The 15843-nt window shown below is 40.5% G+C and overlaps 1 protein-coding gene across 3 annotated transcripts in view; it reads left to right on the top strand.

Moving 5' to 3' along the window:
* Positions 1–1050: 1050 nt before the first annotated feature.
* LOC123733195 (protein MNN4-like) overlaps positions 1051–15843 on the top strand; it is a 33031-nt gene continuing 18238 nt past the window's right edge. Inside the window, exons 1-2 of one of the 3 annotated variants that reach the window (XM_045712614.1) lie at positions 1051–1318; positions 13618–13709. In XM_045712614.1, coding sequence (XP_045568570.1) covers positions 1054–1318; positions 13618–13625 — 273 coding nt within the window. In that variant the 5' untranslated portion in view covers positions 1051–1053 and the 3' untranslated portion in view covers positions 13626–13709. Of the gene's footprint in view, positions 1319–5276; positions 6916–13617; positions 13710–15843 lie in introns of those variants that run through there. The other 2 variants (XR_006763653.1, XR_006763654.1) reach the window with 2 other exon arrangements.

Raw genomic sequence — 15843 nt, 5'->3', positions numbered from 1 at the left:
TTGTGATGTCATTATGGGGTATTGTGTGTCGATTGAGTATTTAAACAAATCATTTTAGAATAACCTAACAAAATATGGAAATAGTGAAGGGGTCTGAATACTTTCCAACTGCACTGTGTTGTTACACCATGTAGGAGCAGTATAGACCTAGTCTGTTCATTATATACATCTACATGATGTATTGTTACACCATGTAGGAGCAGTATAGACCTAGTCTGTTCATTATATACATCTACATGATGTATTGTTACACCACGTAGGAGCAGTATAGACCTAGTCTGTTCATTATATACATCTACATGATGTATTGTTACACCATGTAGGAGCAGTATAGACCTAGTCTGTTCATTATATACATCTACATGATGTATTGTTACACCACGTAGGAGCAGTATAGACCTAGTCAGTTCATTATATACATCTACATGATGTATTGTTACACCATGTAGGAGCAGTATAGACCTACAGTAACTAGCTACTTATTTAGATTTAGTTTGACTGAATGAAACTGGCTTAAATGTGCTGTAGTAAACATGTTTTATTCGCACTAATCAATCAACACATTCAGGGCTTTGTATGTCTAAATATAATAGTATTATTTAATTAAATCTATGTAAAATAATCTTTGTCTGAAAATAAAATCTGATCCTCAACTGCGTTTCCCTCCAGTCAGCAGACGGCGATGTGCGTCTTTCAGGCGATGCTGCCAGCGTGACGTATAATCTAGTGGACGGTTCTTCATAAACAGCTCGTCAACCACCTCGGTAGCTTGCTAGCCAACATAGCCGAAAGATTCAAGCTATTTAGACGCTTTCGGTCTATATTAGCTACTGTGTTTTAGACACACTTCTGTCGTATCTACTTGTTAACCTATTTAATTTAATATTACGTTATTTTTTATTAGTCAGATATAGTAGCTGGCTGGTTAAGTTAGCATTAGCCTGGTCGCTAATGATAGCTAGCTAGCTAACATCCCCGAACATGAGCTCCCTAAACTACTCCCCTCCTGTTAAAGAAGAGGAGGTCTGCTGGACGGAGAAAGAAGCTCTGGGGATGAACATTGTGAAAGAGGAGAAGGAAGAGGAGGATGTCACAGTAAAACAAGAAGTAGAGAGTGAGGCTGTTACAGTGAAAGAAGAGGAAGACGCGTTCAGAGTGAAAGAGGAGGAGGATGTTACATTAAAAGAAGTGGAGAAAGACGTTTCAGTTAAACAAGAGGAAGAAGAGGATGATGCTGTTTTTGGAGTGAAGAAGGAAGGGGAGATTACTGTCACATTGAAAGATGAAGAGGGGGAGATAGGAGATCTGAGTAACACCAGTAAGTTCCGCCTTCAATTTGTTTTTAACTTTGGATATTCGGAGTTGGCTCGTCAATACCTCTTCAACGGAGGGCCCTGGGTTTGATGACAGGTATGTCTAGAATCAGACGACATAGAGAGCAAGCTACCCCTTGTTTTCTCCGTTCCGTTTCCAAAAAGTGACTTAACATACACTACCGTTCAAAAGTTTGGGGTCACTTAGACATTTCCTTGTTTTTGATAGAAAGCAATTTTTTGTTGTCCATTAAAATAACATCAAATTGATCATAAATACAGTGTAGACATTGTTCGTTGTAAATGACTATTGTAGGTGGAAATGGCTGATCTTTAATGGAATATCTACATAGGCGTACAGAGGCCCATTATCAGCAACCATCACTCCTCTGTTCCAATGGCATGTTGTGTTAGTTAATCCAAGTTTATCATTTTAAAAGGCTTATTGATCATTAGAAAACCCTTTTGCAATTATGTTAGCACAGCTGAAAACTGTTGTGCTTATTTAAAGAAGCAATAAAACTGGCCTTCTTTAGACTCGTTGAGTATCTGGAGCATCAGCATTTGTGGGTTCGATTACAGGCTCAAAATGGCCAGAAACAAAACTTTCTTCTGGAACTCGTCAGTCTATTCTTGTTCTGAGAAATGAAGGCTATTTCATGTGAGAAATTGCCAAGAAACTGAAGATCTTGTACAACGCTATGTACTACTCCCTTCACAGAACAGCGCAAACTGTCTCTAACCAGAATAGAAGGAGGAGTGGGAGGCCCCGGTGCACAACTGAGCAAGAGGACAAGTATATTACTGTCTTGTTTGAGAAACAGACGCCTCACAAGTCCTCAACTGGCAGCTTCATTAAATAGTACCCGCAAAACACCAGTCTCAATGTCAACAGTGAAGAGGCAACTCCAGGATGCTGGCCTTCTAGGCAGAGTTGCAAAGAATAAGCCATATCTCAGACTGGCCTATAAAAGATTAAGATGGGAAAAAGAACAGACACTGGACAGATGACTTCTGCCTAGAAGGCCAGCATCCTGGAGTGTTTTGCTGGTACTATTTAATGAAGCTGCCAGTTGAGGACTTGTGAGGCGTCTGTATCAGCAGGTTGTGTTCCTCTGACAGGTTGTGTTCCTATAGGTTGTGTTCCTATATCATAACACACTAACACCAGTGTTCCTATATCATACCACACTAGCACCAGTGTTCCTATATCAGACCACACTAGCACCAGTGTTCCTATATCATAACACACTAACACCAGTGTTCCTATATCATACCACACTAACACCAGTGTTCCTATATCATACCACACTAGCACCAGTGTTCCTATATCATACCACACTAGCACCAGTGTTCCTATATCAGACCACACTAGAACCAGTGTTCCTATATCATACCACACTAGCACCAGTGTTCCTATATCAGACCACACTAGCACCAGTGTTCCTATATCAGACCACACCAGTGTTCCTATATCAGACCACACCAGTGTTCCTATATCATAACACACTAGCACCAGTGTTCCTATATCATACCACACCAGTGTTCCTATATCAGACCACACTAGCACCAGTGTTCCTATATCAGACCACACCAGTGTTCCTATATCAGACCACACTAGCACCAGTGTTCCTATATCAGACCACACCAGCACCAGTGTTCCTATATCAGACCACACCACTGTTCCTATATCAGACCACACTAACACCAGTGTTCCTATATCAGACCACACTAGCACCAGTGTTCCTATATCAGACCACACTAGCACCAGTGTTCTTATATATGAACACACTAGCACCAGTGTTCCTATATCAGACCACACTAACACCAGTGTTCCTATATCATAACACACTGACACCAGTGTTCCTATATCAGACCACACTAGAACCAGTGTTCTTATATATGAACACACTAGCACCAGTGTTCCTATATCAGACCACACTAGCACCAGTGTTCTTATATATGAACACACTAGCACCAGTGTTCCTATATCAGACCACACTAGCACCAGTGTTCTTATATATGAACACACTAACACCAGTGTTCCTATATCAGACCACACTAGAACCAGTGTTCTTATATATGAAAACACTAGCAGCAGTGTTCGTTGTTTCCTCAGTTTGCCACTTTGGCTTGTTGTTATTTCATTCTGTTATTTTCTTCTTGTCCCATCGGCCATGGTCATAGGAGCTTATATTAATGAATCCCCTCTGTTGCAAACCAAATGCTAGGCTAGAATCATGGGGTAATAATCTCTAGATAATTCTTTCTAGTGGACATTAGTTTATAAATTGCCTGGCAGGGCTGTGGGACAGTGGATATATAGGAATGATTCAAATAGAACTGTTAACAGCCATTACCCGGGTAGTATTGTGAATAACTAACGGCTATTAACCAATCAGCATCTAGGATCCAAATGTTGTGTTATAATGAAATATCTAGGTCTGGATTAACCTGTTAGGGCTAGGGGGCAGCATTTGCACGTCTGGATAAAAAAAATGTACCCGATTTAATCTGGTTACTAATCCTACCCAGTAACTAGAATATGCATATACTTATTATATATGGATAGAAAACACTCTAAAGTTTCTAAAACTGTTTGAATGGTGTCTGTGAGTATAACAGAACTCATTTGGCAGGCAAAACCCTGAGACATTTTCTGACAGGAAGTGGATACCTGATGTGTTGTATTGACTTTAAACCTATCCCATTGAAAAACACAGGGGCTGAGGAATATTTTGGCACTTCCTATTGCTTCCACTAGATGTCACCAGCCTTTACAAAGTGTTTTGAGTCTTCTGGAGGGAGATCTGACCGAACAAGAGCCATGGAACGATGATGTCCCATTAGACACCTGGCGCGCGAGTTCATGTTGGGTACCCTCGTTCCAATACGTTATAAAAGAGTATGCATTCGTCCACCTTGAATATTATTCATGTTCTGGTTAAAAAAGGCCCTAATGATTTATGCTATACAACGTTTGACATGTTTGAACGAACGGAAATATATTTTTTCCCCTCGTTCATGACGAGAAGTCCGGCTGGCTTAGATCATGTGCTAACAAGACGGAGATTTTTGGACATAAATGATGAGCTTTTTTGAACAAAACTACATTCGTTATGGACCTGTGATACCTGGAAGTGACATCTGATGAAGAGAATCAAAGGTAATGGATTATTTACATAGTATTTTAGATCTCCCCAACACGACGTCTAGTCTGTATCGCAACGCGTATTTTTCTGGGCGCAGTGCTCAGATTATTGCAAAGTGTGATTTCCCAGTAAGGTTATTTTTAAATCTGGCAAGTTGATTGCGTTCAAGAGATGTAAATCTATAATTCTTTAAATGACAATATAATATTTTACCAATGTTTTCTAATTTTAATTATTTAATTTGTGACGCTGACTTGACTGCCGGTTATTGGAGGGAAACGATTTCCTCAACATCAATGCCATAGTAAAACGCTGTTTTTGGATATAAATATGAACTTGATAGAACTAAAAATGCATGCATTGTCTAACATAATGTCCTAGGAGTGTCATCTGATGGAGATTGTAAAAGGTTAGTGCATCATTTTAGCTGGTTTTATGGTTTTGGTGACCCTGTCTTTGACTTGACAAAACATTACACACAACTCTTGTAAATGTACTGTCCTAACATACTCTAAATTTATGCTTTCGCCGTAAAACCTTTTTGAAATCGTAAAACGTGGTTAGATTAAGGAGATGTTTATCTTTCAAATGGTGTAAAATAGTTGTATTTTTGAAAAATTTGAATTTTGACATTTATTTGGATTCAAATTTGCCGCTCTTGAAATGCACCTGCTGTTGATGGAGTGCACCACGGGTGGCACGCTAGCGTCCCACCTAGCCCATAGAGGTTAAACCTCAGTAGGAAGACTGTTTTATCATATGGTTTCATTCAGGTCTCTGTTTAACTAAATACTTTGTTTGTCTTTGGCAGGAGAGAGACCAGACTTTCCCTTTGACAGACGGAAGAGTCCTTCAGGGGAACCAGACCCAGAGACTCCCAAACCAGTGACACGACATCACTGTTCCCTGTGTGAAGGGGTTTTACCAAGTTAGGGAACCTAAAAGAGCATGAGAAAAAACACACAGGAGAAAAGCCTTTCCAATGCTCCCAGTGTGGAAAGAGATTTTCACGAACTCATGAACTAATATTACATGAAAGGACACACACGGGAAAAACCACACTATTGCTCCCAGTGTGGAAAGAGTTTTGCGCAGTTAGGGAACCTAAAAAAACACAAGAGAGTACACTCTGGAGAGAAGCCTTACCCCTGTTCCCATTGTGGAAAATATTTTAGGCTGTCAGAACACTTAAAATCACATGAGAGGACACACACAGGGGAAAAAACACACACTTGCTACCAGTGTGGAAAGAGTTTTTCTCATTTAGGGAACCTAAAAAAATCATAAGAGAATACACACTGGAGAGAAACCTTACCCCTGTTCCCATTGTGGAAAGAATTTTAGGTTATTACAAAACTTAAAATCACATGAGAGGACACAGGGGAAAAACCACACAATTGCATCCAGTGTGGAAAGAGTTTTTCCCATTTAGGGAACCTGAACAAACATAAGAAAATACACTCTGGAGAGAAGCCTTACCCCTGTTCTCGTTGTGGAAAGAATTTTACATTGTCAGAAAGCTTAAAGTCACATGAGAGGACACACACAGGGGAAAAAACCACACAATTGCTCCCAGTGTGGAAAGAGTTTCCCATTCAGAGACCCTGAATCAACATAAGAGAATACACTCTCGAGAGAAGCCTTACCGCTGTTCCCAATGTGGAAAGAGTTTTGCATTGACAGATAACCTGAAGGAGCATGAGAGGCCACACACAGGAGAAAAGCCTTACCAATGCTCCCAGTGTGGAAAGAGATTTTCAAGAACACCAGATCTTAAGAAGCATGAACGGACACACACAGGAGAAAATCCTTACCACTGCTCCCAGTGTGGAAAGAGTTTTACTGACTTAGCCTGAACATACATAAGATAATACACTCTAAAGAGAAACCGTACCATTGTTCCCAGTGTGGAAAGAGTTTTACTAAGCTAGGGAACCTGAAAAGGCATGTGGACATACACACATAGGGGAGGATAAGCTCCCAGTTTGGAAAGATTTTTAGTTAGGGAACCTAATTGTGGAAATACATTTTCCCCGGACAGAGGACCTGAAATCACATGACAGAATAGACAGGCTGTGTTCTGACTTATGTTTGACTGTTGTTTTATGGCACATTAAATCATATTGTTTACATGAAATTTAACTCAAAAATAGGCCTCTACTTTTGTTTTAGTTTTTTCCTCTGGAGACATGATAACTCAATGCCTAGGTTTACCTCCACTGTTCCCGCACCCTACCATACCCCTGTCTGTACCTTATGCCTTGAATCTATCCTACCACGCCCAGAAATCTGCTCCTTTTATTCTCTGTTCACAACGCACTAGAAGATCAGATCTGATAGCCTTTAGCCGTACCCTCATCCTACTCCTCCTGTTCCTCGGGTGACGTAGAGGTTAAGCCCTGTGTGTCCCCAGGCGCTCTCATGTGTTGACTTCTGTAACCGTAAAAGCCTTGGTTTCATGCATGTTAACATCAGAAGCCTCATCCCTAAGTTTGTTTTACTCACTGCTTTAGCACACTCCGCCAACCCTGATGTCCTTGCCGTGTCTGAATCCTGGCTTAGAAGGCCACCAAAAATTCAGAGATTTCCATACCCAACTACAATATTTTCCGTCAAGATAGAACTGCCAAAGGGGGAGTTGTTGCAATCTACTGCAGAGATAGCCTGCAAAGTTCTGTCATACTTTCCAGGTCTAAGCCCAAACAGTTTGAGCTTCTAACTTTAAAAATGAATCTCTCCAGAAATAAGTCTCTCACTGTTGCAGCCTGTTATAGACCCCCCTCAGCTCCCAGCTGTGCCCTGGACACCATATGTGAATTGATTGCCCCCCCATCTATCTTCAGAGTTCGTTCTGTTAGGTGACCTAAACTGGGATATGCTTAACACCCCAGCAGTCCTACAATCTAAGCTAGATGCCCTCAATCTCACACAAATTATCAAGGAACCCACCAGGTACAACCCTAAATCCGTAAACATGGGCACCCTCATAGATATTATCCTGACCAACTTGCCCTCCAAATACACCTCTGCTGTTTTCAATCAGGATCTCAGCGATCACTGCTTTCGACTTTGTCAATCACCGTATTCTTATCGGCAGACTCAACAGCCTTGGTTTCTCAAATGACTAACTCGCCTGGTTCACCAACTACTTCTCAGAGTTCATTGTGTCAAATCGGAGGGCCTGTTGTCAGGACCTCTGGCAGTCTCTATGGAGGTACCACAGGGTTCAATTCTCAGACCGACTCTTTTCTCTGTTCAACGATGTTGCTCTTGCTGCGGGTGATTCCTTGATCCACCTCTACGCAGACGACACCATTCTGTATACATCTGGCCCTTCTTTGGACACTGTTAACAATCTTCCAAACGAGCTTCAATGCCATACAACACTCCACCCGTGGCCTCCAACTGCTCTTAAACGCTAGTAAAACTAAATGTATGCTCTTCAACCGATCACTACCCGCCCGTCCAGCATCGCTACTCTGGCATCGCTACTCTGACTTATGTGGAATATGTGGACAACTATAAATATGTGGACAACTATAAATACCTAGGTGTCTGGCTAGACTGCAAACTCTCCTTCCAGACTAATATTAAGCATCTCCAATCCAAAATTAAATCTAGAATCGGCTTCCTATTTCGCAACAAAGCCTCCTTCACTCACGCTGCCAAACATACCCTTGTAAAACTGACTATCCTACCGATCCTTGACTTCAGCGATGTCATTTTCAAAATGGCCTCCAACACTCCACTCAGCAAACTGGATGCAGTCTATCACAGTGCCACCTGTTTTGTCACCAAAGCCCCATATACCACCCACCACTGTGACCTGTATGCTCTCGTCGGCTGGCCCTCGCTTCATATTCGTCGCCAAACCCACTGGCTCCAGGTCATCTATAAGTCTTTGCTAGGCCGCCTTCACTCAGCTCACTGGTCACCATAGCAACACCCACCCATAGCACGCGCTCCAGAAGGTATATCTCACTGGTCATCCCCAAAGCCAACACCTACTTTGGCCACCTTTCCTTCCAGTTCTCTGCTGCCAATGACTGGAACGAATTGCAAAAATCGCTGAAGTTGGAGACTTATATCTCCCTCACTAACTTTAAGCATCAGCTATCTGAGCAGCTTACCGATCGCTGCAGCTGTACACAGCCCATCTGTAAATAGCCCATCCAACTGCCTACCTCATCCACATGTTTTTATTTACTTTTCTTGCTCACACCAGTATTTCTAACTATGTGTTGTTGTATGTGTCGCACTGCTTTGCTTTATCTTGGCCAGGTCGCAGTTGTAAATGAGAACTTTTTCTCAACTGGCCACCTGGTTAAATAAAGGTGAATAATAGTCACATGTTCAACTATCATCAGCTGATCCAGGAAATCATTTTCTGAATGACAGTCAAATGACAAACATCACGACATATGTGAGGTTTGGGTACTACAGTAGGTCTATGTTATTGTTAGGTGGAGTTATGGGCCAATTTGGCAAACACTTAGTGTACAACCCCTCATTGTCAGGCTGATGGAAAAGCTAGCCAAAGAGCATTTTACTGTTTGAAGTGTTTTTAAGTATAAAGCGGTTGATTTGCGATGATGACACAACCATTATATTAAACAGAACATTCAAACGAGCCTTACAATTATAATCCAAAGTAGTGTGAAATGAACTCATAAGCAACCTGGAAATGGAGGTTACTCCCCTGAGTTTTTCTCCATTCACATTCAGAATACATTGTGAAAAACTCTAATCTTTGCTCACCATTTTTGCTCCAGGCAGATATAGTACATCCGTAACTAGTGGTTTCCTCATGACCAGATATACTACATCCATAACTAGTGTTTTCCTCATTAGCAGGGAGGAGTTTCTGCAATCAAATTGTGTGTGCATCGCCCTCATGCTGCAATTTTAGAAAACACAGAAAGGGGCCTATATTGGAGAACAAAAGTCGTCTGGCACACTGCTTAGAGTTTCAACAATTTTAATACCTTATTTCTAGTTACTACTAATGTGAAAACAAGACAAAATATGATTGTTGCTAAGTTGACTGTCTTAATTGTCAAATAATTTAACAGATGTCAATTGTTGTACAACTTCATGGGTATGATCTGGTCATCGCCTTTTACCTCAAATAAACAGTGGATTTCTGCTGTTGTGGGCCTTTAACCGTCTGTCTGACTTTGTCGTTCACACAGGAGAGAGGCGGGACAGTCGTGGATCCTCTGGGGAGCCTCAACAACCTCATGATGCTGACGAGGCAGAGAAGAGTCTCTCCAGATCAGAACACCTCAAGAAACACCAGCAGAGATCCACAGGGAAGAAATCTCATTGCTGCTCTGACTGTGGGAAACGTTGCAAATATTCATCAGACCTTAAAATACACCAGCGAGTACACACAGGAGAGAAACCTTATAGCTGTAATCAATGTGGGAAGAGTTTTACTACATCTAGTCAGCTGATAGTACACCAGAGAACACACACAGGAGAGAAACCTTATAGCTGTGATCAATGTGGGAAGAGTTTTACTCATTCAAGCTCCCTGAAATCCCATTGTAAACTACACACAGGAGAGAAATCTTATAGCTGTGTTCAATGTGGGAAGAGATACTCTGATAAAAGTTATCTGATCAAGCATCAGAAAATACATACATGAAGGAGTTGTTTCATGATATCAATGAAATGATGTCACAATGTAGAATGTTTTAACTTTGTAGTTGGAGTATTTTAAGGAATTTCACAATTTAGAACCCCAAACGTTTGCCCCATTCAATTGATTTCAGCGTGATTTGGATATTAGCCTTGGCAAAAATCCAGGCTCTGAATTGAAAGAGTACTTACCATGTTGGTGACCCACTTGAATCAAAATGCAACACTTCAAAATGTAGCTAGCTGTTTTCTACAAATTATCCTCTAACCAGTGATGTACACATTATTCCCAGATTCCGTGTGGTTTTTGAGCTGTTAGTTTTAACAGGACGTGCAACCTCATCTCCCCTCCGCAATTGATTTCAACATGATATTAATGAGTGATGACAAATAAGTGTTGCGTTCCTTTGTTTAGCGACCCCGAAATTTAAATGCAAAACTCCAAAATGTAGCTGACTGTCTTCTGCAGGTTGTCCTCTAATCAGTGAGGTAAAATATATCTCCCATTTCCATGTGTTTGTTTAGTTGTGTTTTTTAGTTGTGTTAGTTTCAACAGCACGAACAACCTGATTTCCCCCCTAATCGATATCATTGATTTATTGCTAAAACAACAGCGTTTTTGGTGCTTGTGCAGTTTATAACGTGCTTGTTTAAAAAAAAAAAATACAAGTAATATGATTATTATGGCAGATGTTTGTGGATATAGTACATTTTACGTTTAGGTTTTCAATTTATCACAAACTGTTTCTGCATTTGGACTATTGATATGGACACGTTAAAACTGTGACATTGGGGACTTCCAACCTAGCAAAATGTCGTTGAAACTAAGACTATGCCCGACATACAATATAAGTTTGGTTTTAGTTGAAAAGAAAACTATTTAATTTCAATGTACTTGCAGCTTATACACAGCTTATACACATGGACGTCTATAATCAGTTTTATTAACAAGCCTAATAAATTGAGTCATAAATATACAATATATTTGTTGTCCTAAGGGGAAGGTGTTTCAGTCTTTGATTTTGAGGTAGCTCGTTAGCACGTCTAGCTCCGTTAGCACGTATAGCTCGTTAGCACGTAGGACGCACTGATTGGTGTCACCTCGTTAGTCAGTATGTGTTACACCTGTGCTGGCTTGTCCATCTCGTTAGTGGGAAGGTGTTTCACCTGAGCTGGTCCAGGTTCTATTTAAGAGTGTCTGGCCCAGTGCTCCAGTTGTCTTGATACATGTGGAGAGTCAACACCTTTAGTTGCTCCACCTTTTTGGTTTGCTTCCTGTCTTTAAGTTTGGTGTGGGTTTTTCTTCTGTTTGCCTCTTCTTGGGCAGATTTAGTGGGTCTCATGGTGGGTGTCTTTCAGGTCCCAGTTGTTGTTACTAGTCAACTTTCAGTGGACACCCCCATAGTGTCTATCAGAACCCCTCCTAAAACCTCACCTGTTTAGTTGTGGTTGTTGTCAGTGACTCTTTGTTAGTTCTCTCTTCTATTTAAGGGACATTTCTGGTTTTCTTGATGGGGAACGTAACAACAAACAATGTAGTAAAACAAGCTGATATTTTGGGTTGGATGTTGCATCAAATTAATATTTTAATCTATGGCATTTCCTTAGAATGTTTATTAGTCTTTCAGTTAATCTTTTTTATCTTATGTTTGTTGTGGTAAATATTTGTTTATTTTCATTGTTTTTTTCCTGTGAAGCCATTGTGTTGCATCCATGTCTGAAATTTGCTATATAATTAAAGCTTGATTTGATTTGAACATATTGCAAAACAAATGAACCCAATGATTGACAAATCAACAGACTCTTTGTCCCTCTTGAGTATGAAAATCAGTATCAATCCCATGTCAAAGGATTCAACTACTGAAAACTGAAACAAGCAAATGGATCCCACTTTTCCAGCCTGCTGAAGGAGTGGTAAACACCACCCCCGGCTCTACCAGGGGCTTGAGGTGGTCTCCCACAGCTCTGCTTATGTCATGTTCTGTGGCCTTGCTGTTCCATTTCTTGACTGCCCCTGCAACACAGAAACACATTTAGTCATATTATATAAAACACTCAAAGTAATGGATATGGAGCATCTATGGCCTCAGTTACACCTGGCACCTAAATGTGACTTCTGTCATCCGATCACTCCAAGCTGCATTAGGTTCAGATCTACCAGGATGGGCCTTTGACATAGTCTGGATGCAGTCAGGCCACTGAATATAAATAAGCAACGTAAAGAGATGGGATGAATGAGTGGGGAAAAGTACATTTTACACATAACCTTCATAAGAAATGAAATCAAATGTTATTTGTCACATACATGTGTTTAGCAGTTGTTGTTGCGGGTGTAGCGAAATGCTTGTGCAGTAATATCTAACAATTTCACAGCAAATACCTAATACACACAAATCTAAGTAATGGAATAAAATATATAAATATATGGACGAGCAATGTCAGAGTGGCACAGACAGATACAGTAGAATAGTATAGAATACAGTATATACATATGAGATGAGTAATACATAGACAGATACAGTAGAATAGGATAGAATACAGTATATACATATGAGATGAGTAATGCCAGATATGTAAACATTATTAAAGTGACTAGTGTTCCATTCTTTAAAGTAACCAATGATTTCAAGTCTGTGTATGTAGGCAGCAGCCTCTGTGTTAGTGATGCTATTTAACAGTCTGATGGCCTTGTGATTGAAAAACAGCTTCTGTCTCTCGGTCTCAGCTTTGATGTACCTGTACTGACCTCGCTTTCTGGATGATAGCGGGCTGAACAGGCGGTGGCTCGGGTAATAACAAAGAACAAATGTGTGTGCCTGAGGGGAAATTCACTTTCATACAGCCAAAAGGGGTGAGAAATTACACCAATATCAGTGGATTATTTGCACTAATGTAAATAAACATGGATGATGGAACATATTCCCTTTGCTGACGTGATGGCTATTTAAACCTCTCTAGGGTACGTGGGACGGTAGCCTCCCACCTGGCCAACATCCAGTGAAGTGCAGGGCACCAAATTCAAACTACAGAATAGTAAATATTTAACATTCTTGAAAATACACATGCAATATGTCAAATTAAAGCTTGACTTCTTGTTAATCCAGCCACGGTGTCATATTTCAAAAAAGGCTTTACGGTGAAAGCAAACCATGCGATTATCTGAGGACAGCACCCCATCAAACAAACACAGACAATCATATTTCAGCCCGCCCGGCGCGACACAAAACTCAGAAACAACGATATAATTCATGCCTTACCTTTGAAGATCTTCTTCTGTTGGCACTTCAAAATGTCCCATAAACATAACAAATGGTCCTTTTGTTCGATTAATTCCGTCGTTATATCTCCAAAATGTCCATTTATTTGGCGCGTTTGATCCAGAAAAATACTGGTTCCAACTCGCACAACATGACTACAAAATATCTAATAAGTTACCTGTAATCTTTCTGCAGCGATACTCCATCACATCTGGTTTGCACTTAGTGTGACTATCATTTGTTTTTCAACAGGACAATGACCCAACACACCTCCAGGCTGTGTAAGGGCTATTTGACCAAGAAGGACAGTGATATGTAGCATCAGAGGACCTGGCCTCCACAATCACCCGACCTCAACCCATTTGAGATGGTTTGGGATGAGTTGGACCGCAGAGAAGGAAAAGAAGGAAAAGCAGCCAACAAGTGCTCAGCATATGTGGGAACTCCTTCAAGACTGTTGGAAAAGCATTCCTGATGAATTCCTCATGAAGCAGGTTGAGAGAATGCCAATAGTGTTATTGTCGTCACTATTATTGTACAATGTAGAAAATAGTAAAAAAAATGTAAAAAATTGAATAAGTGTGTCCAAAATGTTAGTCCATAATCAACTAGTCTCCCACTGTTTAACCAGAATAACATGAGTTGTGTCCTTCAAACTGTTAGACTGTTAGTCCATAATCATATTCAGCTACTTAGATGTCATGTGTTGTCATGTCATGTTCTCTATAATGAAACATCACCAAGTGAAATAAAGTTGATAAGATATTCTTAATAGACATTAAATAAAAAATGGTTGTTCAGAAATCATTAATTATCATGTTGCTCTCATGAAATGAACTAAATATTTCACAATCATTACCACTGCTGATATTCACATAGAATAATTACAAGGATCATATTTCTCAGTTTCATTGACCTGCAGACATCAGACACCACCTCTCCCTTATGCACATGTGACTGAAATGGAACCAAGCACACAAATCACTAAACAGATTTGATGGCCCAATAAAAAACAGCAAGTTTCTGCGAGCCAATGGGATAATTCCAGTGCAGTACATGTGTAAAGGGTGTAGAGGGATACTCGAAATTAACCAATCCTCCGTGGGTCTGGACAGGTGTGATGTAGTTAATGCAGATGGAGGTGTGTTCTAGTGGGTCTGGGCAGGTGTGATGTAGTTAATGGAGATGGACGTGTGTTCTAGTGGGTCTGGACAGGTGTGATGTAGTTAATGGAGATGGAGGTGTGTTCTAGTGGACAGGTGTGATGTAGTTAATGCAGATGGAGGTGTGTTCTAGTGGGTCTGGGCAGGTGTGATGTAGTTAATGGAGATGGACGTGTGTTCTAGTGGGTCTGGACAGGTGTGATGTAGTTAATGGAGATGGAGGTGTGTTCTAGTGGGTCTAGGCAGGTGTGATGTAGTTAATGGAGATGGAGGTGTGTTCTAGTGGGTCTAGGCAGGTGTGATGTAGTTCATGGAGATGGAGGTGTGTTCTAGTGGGTCTGGACAGGTGTGATGTAGTTAATGGAGATGGAGGTGTGTTCTAGTGGACAGGTGTGATGTAGTTAATGGAGATGGAGGTGTGTTCTAGTGGGTCTAGGCAGGTGTGATGTAGTTAATGGAGATGGAGGTGTGTTCTAGTGGGTCTGGGTAGGTGTGTGTATGTTTTGTATTGTTTATAAAATATCAAATAAAATATGTTTAAGTCCCAATGCAAAGGTACACCTCACTGTTCTATTTTTGGAGTTATTACATAAAACCAATTAGAATTACAAAGAATGATAAAGTCAGGTGTGATGTAATATGGAGGACCAGCCTATTCGATGTAAACTACAACAGAAATAACTTCAAATGTATAACTTCATATTAAACCAATCGTTTGCACTCATGGGTTCCCACTAGATAACACAACCACACAGTATATGAAACGCATGAGGTGTGGCTAATGTTGACAAGCTGCAGCTAGCTACCGAGCTAGCATACAAACTCTGTAGCACAGAGTAGATCCTCCATATGACGTAGAGAAATAGTGCATTGCGGGTAGTTTAGAAGATATCCAGAAATAAGTTAAGAAATATGGAATAACACAAAAATATAACTGTACTTATAGGAAACCAGATCGTGATTACAACTCAGTTACTAAGTATTTAACCACACTGTGTTGTTACACGGGTGAGTAAAAACTCATGCTTCCTACACTTTAACTTGTTGTCTGAAGATAAAATGTACATTTTATAGAACTGCGTCCAGTCAGCAGATGGACTAGATGCCGCTTAGGCCGCCCATTGTGACTCCATCAAGAATTCAGCAGAGCAAGTTTGTATGAAGGTCTGGTTATTAAATGGGTACATAGTTCAATAGTAATATCCTCTAAAACGCTCTGGTGACAAACTTTGCTGCCCTGTTTCCAATTGTCCACATGGCTGGGTAAACCTATTCAAGTAATTAAGTAAGTAAATAGATTTTGAAAATGTAAAAA

The sequence above is a fragment of the Salmo salar genome, unplaced genomic scaffold (genome assembly GCF_905237065.1).
Source record: "Salmo salar unplaced genomic scaffold, Ssal_v3.1, whole genome shotgun sequence".
NCBI classification, from domain to species: Eukaryota; Metazoa; Chordata; class Actinopteri; order Salmoniformes; family Salmonidae; genus Salmo; species Salmo salar.
The sequence above is the reverse complement of the archived record's forward strand: the minus strand, read 5'-3'. Positions and strand labels throughout refer to the sequence as shown.